Genomic DNA, 5,237 nt, shown 5'->3' with positions numbered 1-5,237 from the left:
ACAGTGTAAGAGAAGTGCCATGGTAATAGAGAGATGATTGTGAGGAATGAATAGAGTGTAACTGAATGAATCTTTTGTGCAGTGGAGATAGATATCTAACTGTGTGTTAGTAACTGAGTGAGTCAAAAGCTGAATTATCATGTCTTTGATACAGACAGCTTTTTGTGTCTCTTCCACTGACAGCGTGGTCATATCCACAAGACGGGTGCTGCACGCACACAGTGAATCTCTTTTCATTTATGTTGTTCATCTTTTTTTCTCTGTTCTGACAAAATGAAGTTAGACAGTCTCCTGCCCTCTCGCTGGCCTCCTCTCCCTCTCTGTCTGACTTGCTTCTTGTAGAGGATAACACATTGTAGTTGGCCACGGGGTCAAGGATAGATTAACTTTCCCCCAGATCTCTTGCTTTCTTTCTTTAAACGTGTCCAGGGCAGGAGCAATCCAGCATCAATAACCCTCCGGCCTTTTCGCTCCCCTTCCTTCTTCCGCTGTGTAAACCCCCCCCAACCCAACACTGCCACCCCTCCCTCCAGTTGGCAAAATGCCACGGGAACCTTCCTGCCAGCGTGGCACTGCTGACTCCATCTTTTCCTCTCTGCTTCTTCATTTCCTTCTTACTCTATTGTGCTCTCTTCCAATCACTGTTCCTTCTCCAGCTCTCTAGTCCAGTGCACTTGATTTTGTCCATCTCCTGCTGGATTTGTCTCTATGTGCTTTGCACTAGATTGGATATGTGTACAGCTAATGTTAAAAAGACCTTCTACCGGGCTTTACAGAGATTGTGGTGCCAACTTTATGAGGAGCATAACAGAAAAAGGCTGCTTTTCCATCTGAAAGACCAATCACTCTCTCAGCTTAAAGGAAATAAAGCAGCTGGGTATGGAGAGGACACAAGTATTTTCCTCACTGTCCAATTACTATATAAAGGTTAGTAGTTTAGTTTAGAACTAGTTTAGTTTCATCTAGTTTAGATCATCTGGTTCCATAGTTCCAGGAGATTTTTGGTCTAAAAGAGCTAGTTGTTTCTCAACCTTAAGGAAGTCTCCTGGATAATCAAACAATGCTTTATGTTTATGTAATGCATATTTATTTCCAACTTAATTTCTAAATAATCATGCTTTTTCTGTCAGTTTTGTGTGGGAAATTGCAGTAAATACTATGATACCCATGAGCCTTGGCTGCTGTGCGAGAGGCCAGTTGGAGATACAAATTCAATTTAAAATACTCCCTCATTGCAAGTAAGAACAGATAATATTATTATTATTATTAATATTTGCTACAATCTTCCAAAACTGACCAACATTAAATCCAAATGTGAATTGATTTAAACTGCTGAATGTATTATCAGGGTTTCTATAAAGGACAATAATCATAATCTTCAGTTTTAAATCTCTGTTAACACCTAAGTGCTCCTTGAAAGTCGCAGTTGACCACTCTCCTCATGGGTTTATGTACACATGCCTGTACAACTTTTTAAATCAGACAGCCCTATAGTTAGCGGTTGCTAATTTTTTGAACTGATGATTCAACTAGGTAGGTTGCCTATCCAATTTAAACTCCTTCCTTATTGCTATTTCATAGTAGGTGGGCAATAATACTGCCAACAACTATTCCTAATAGGCACATTTTACTTCTTTTTGGTGTTGCAGTGGAACAAAGAAACGCTCACTGTGTCTCTGACATCTTGTCCAGCAGGTTCTCGGCTACAGACTTCTCCTTCATCTCCATCGGGACGCGGTCCGTGGGATAGTGGTTCTCCACGTCAATGAGCTCAGCCTCGTTGGGCGTCATACCCATCATCCTCTTTTGCCTGTGCAAGAGAAAGCAATAGGAGGCGGTAGTTTGGCAAGATTGTTTTTGAAAAAAGGATTAATACAGTATAATGATTCATGTTTTCCAGATTATGTGAGAAGACACATAGATGATGAGGGCTGCTCAGTGCATTACCATTCCTAAAATATGGCTATTCATCAACAGTTCCAAAAGAACAGTACCTTTTTAATCCATGAAAGACACAAATTGCCATTATCCTCTCTATGATGTCCACATTTGTTTGTTTTGTGTTCTGAGTGCACTGCTTTTTAGCAGAAAATCTAAATCTAAATCTAAGGCAGCCCAACTAAACATTATTTTGTTCAGGTTAAAAAACTAACATAAGCATTAGCATCATGGTTATGTATCAAATAGGAACGCAAAAATAGAATAGATCCTATAGGATAAATTACCCATCTAAAGCAAGTTTCAAATCTCTAGACGTTTATTTTTATTTGAATGTATGACTATATGAATTGGTCATTTAAATTTGCTGTGTCAAGCACCCTTAAATTATTGCTCTATTACCATGATAGAAATGTGGTTTATGTCACTCATTAAAAGTGAGCTTTTAGCTTGGTTGCTGGTTTACTGATTTCACATTTCAAACCCCAGAAACACTCACAGAGAAGAGCTTACATTTCAGTACTTCTGAGAAACATGAAAATGAAATAACCATAAATTCAACACCTGACCTCGTTAGGTACAGTATATACAGCAGAAACCTTCCTGAGTGACATTTTTAGTACACCAGGGTTGTCCCTGGATTTTCTTTTAGACACAGGTGATACATGAAGTAACTTTATAACTGTATAATTGCTCACCCTTCTCTTGCTTGAGTCTCAGACTGACCCTTACTTTCCACTTGGACTGTCTCATCTGGCTAGCTGGTTTATTAAGAACGTGTCAGACCGTATGAGACATTGACAGTGGTTTAAACGTCCCTTAGTTAGGTGTTAAAATAGCTTATTATAGTCCGTCATCTTTCTCGGTCCTCCTCTGTGCTAAGCCTTTTATTAAAGAATGCTATCATTTTCTTTAATTTAATTCCCAAAATGGGATTTCAAGTCACTGCATAATTCAAAACATTGGTGACAAACAACTGTGTTTGTTTCTAGGGCTGGTTATCGTTGGATGTTGTTTTTTTGTTTTGTCTTTTACTTTTTTTATAAGCATTTTTCACATTATCCACATTATACAGGCAGTGGATAAAAAAAAGACAAATTGGTAAATGAAAAAATTGCTCACGGTGCAATGTTTATGAAAAATCTGTCTGACTTAAGCTACAGTGGTGCTCAAAAGTTTACATACACATGCTTAAGTTGACTAAAAAGAGGAATGAAAAAAAATCATGTTTTGGAAATTTATTTAATACCTAAATTAAAAAATGAGGTAAAATCCAACCTTAAGGACACCAATTTCTTTGTGAATGAATAACGTATTGTAAATAAATAAATGTTCTTATTTAAATACAGGGGTCATAAGTATACATACCCCTATGTTAAATTCCCATAGAGGCAGGCAGATTTTTATTATAAAGGCCAGTTATTTCCTGGATTCAGGATATTATGCATCCTGATAAAGTTCCCTTGGCCTTTAGAATAAAATAGCCCACATCATCACATACTCTTCACCATGCTTAGAGATAGGCATGGGATACTTTCTATAAAATCATCTCTCAATGCAAATCAAACCAGGTATTAGTCTAACTGAAATAAAACCATGCCATCTCTAAGCATGTGAAGAGTATGTGAGATGTGGGGCTATTTTAATTCTAAAGGCCAAGGGAACTTTATCAGGATGCATAATATCCTGAATCCAGGAAATAACTGGCCTTTAATAATAAAAAATCTGCCTGCTCTATGGGAATTAACATAGGGGTATGGATACTTATGAACCTGTATTTTAAATAAGAACATTTATTTATTTACACGTTATTCATTCACAAGAAATTGGTGTCCTTAAGGTGGATTTTACCTCATTTTTTAATTTAGGTATTAAAATAAATTTCCAAAACATGATTTTTTTATTCCTCGTGTTTAGTCAACTTAAGCATGTGTATGTAAACTTTTGAGCACCACTGTAAATAAAACACACCATTTTTTACAATGCTTTTCATTTGATATTTTTTAATACTTCTAGCAGAGGCAGATATGCTTTTTGCAGTAACCACGGTAACCACAGTAAAAAGTGCGACTGTATGCACAACTCATTTGGGAGAAAAACGCAGTGACCAAATATAGAAACATATATTGATAGTTTTGTTTATTTATTCGAAATATAAATAGTATTTTCTTTCTAGTACTTTCTTTACTAAGTATACAAACTGTACACTCATATCATTATCAGAACTAAGCATCTCCCAACACATGACAATCATTAGTTTCAAAGCAGACTGCTATAATCTTGACATGAGACAAATATTGTGAATTTACAAAAGAAATATTTGGGGTACAGTTAAGACTATACATGACTGGCTGAGTAGAGTTCAGGATGGGGATTCTAACCTGAAATCTTCCAGCTGTTTGGCCACTTCAGCAGCCTGCTGGCTCTGAACCTCCTGAGCATAGCGCCTTTGGGTGTCCTCATGGAGCAGATCTGGACGGGTTCGGTCTTAGGGAAGGGGGACAGGAGAAGTAAATGAATGAGAATCAGCGATACACAGAAGAAGACACAGTGATGGTTTGAGGTGTGTGTATGTGGCGAACATCGAATATATAATGATTTCCTAAATACACCACAGGTAGACAGCTTACCCAATTCGTAGGATACATTTGCTGGTAGTACCACTCTGAGAATCTATATTGTGGAGCGAAAGACAAAATAGATTTTAATTTAAATCCCATGTTAAGAAAGATCACACAAAATTACTGATACGCATGAGTCTGTTTTTAATATGTGACTGCAGATCTGTGTACAACAGTCCTTTAATAAATCCTACCTTCATGGAGGTGGAGTGTTGAGTTTTTGAGAGGCATTGATTTAACTGTGAGGTCATATTGGAGGCTCTAGTTTAAACAGGTGACATGTGTTTCTATTATTATGTCCACTACTTTCAAATCCGTAAGGGCAGGCTATATAACAGAACACCTGTATAATACAAAATACAGCCTCATAAAGAATCAACACCTCTCTACAACAAACAGTTTGAGCTAGGTGTACTTAAACTTACTTAGATAATTGTTCCTTTGTTATGTACTTACACAAGACAAATCCGTGTGGTATATCAACTTACAAGAATCCAAATAAAGTGTGCAGTAGCTACATATCGCCACAAGGGGTCATTTAAACATTAGAAATAAAACAATAATCAAGAGAAAAAACACATGTTCCAAATGGAAGATACATAGATCTTTCATCGACATGAAAATAACCACAAGGGCCAACTTTAAGTCAATGGGTCTACAAAAGATTAAGGTTTAAAA

At 36.9% G+C, this 5,237-nt stretch overlaps 1 protein-coding gene across 1 annotated transcript in view; it reads right to left on the bottom strand.

The window, feature by feature from the left end:
* Positions 1-5,237, bottom strand: part of arhgef1 (Rho guanine nucleotide exchange factor (GEF) 1) — a 45,438-nt gene that overhangs the window by 18,873 nt on the left and 21,328 nt on the right. Inside the window, 3 exon segments of the mRNA XM_032518863.1 lie at positions 1,670-1,810; positions 4,320-4,425; positions 4,569-4,611. Of these exon segments, the coding sequence (XP_032374754.1) occupies positions 1,670-1,810; positions 4,320-4,425; positions 4,569-4,611 (290 nt within the window).

Source organism: Etheostoma spectabile, chromosome 6, assembly GCF_008692095.1.
Source record: "Etheostoma spectabile isolate EspeVRDwgs_2016 chromosome 6, UIUC_Espe_1.0, whole genome shotgun sequence".
NCBI lineage: Eukaryota > Metazoa > Chordata > Actinopteri > Perciformes > Percidae > Etheostoma > Etheostoma spectabile.
This window is presented reverse-complemented; position numbering and strand designations above follow the sequence as displayed.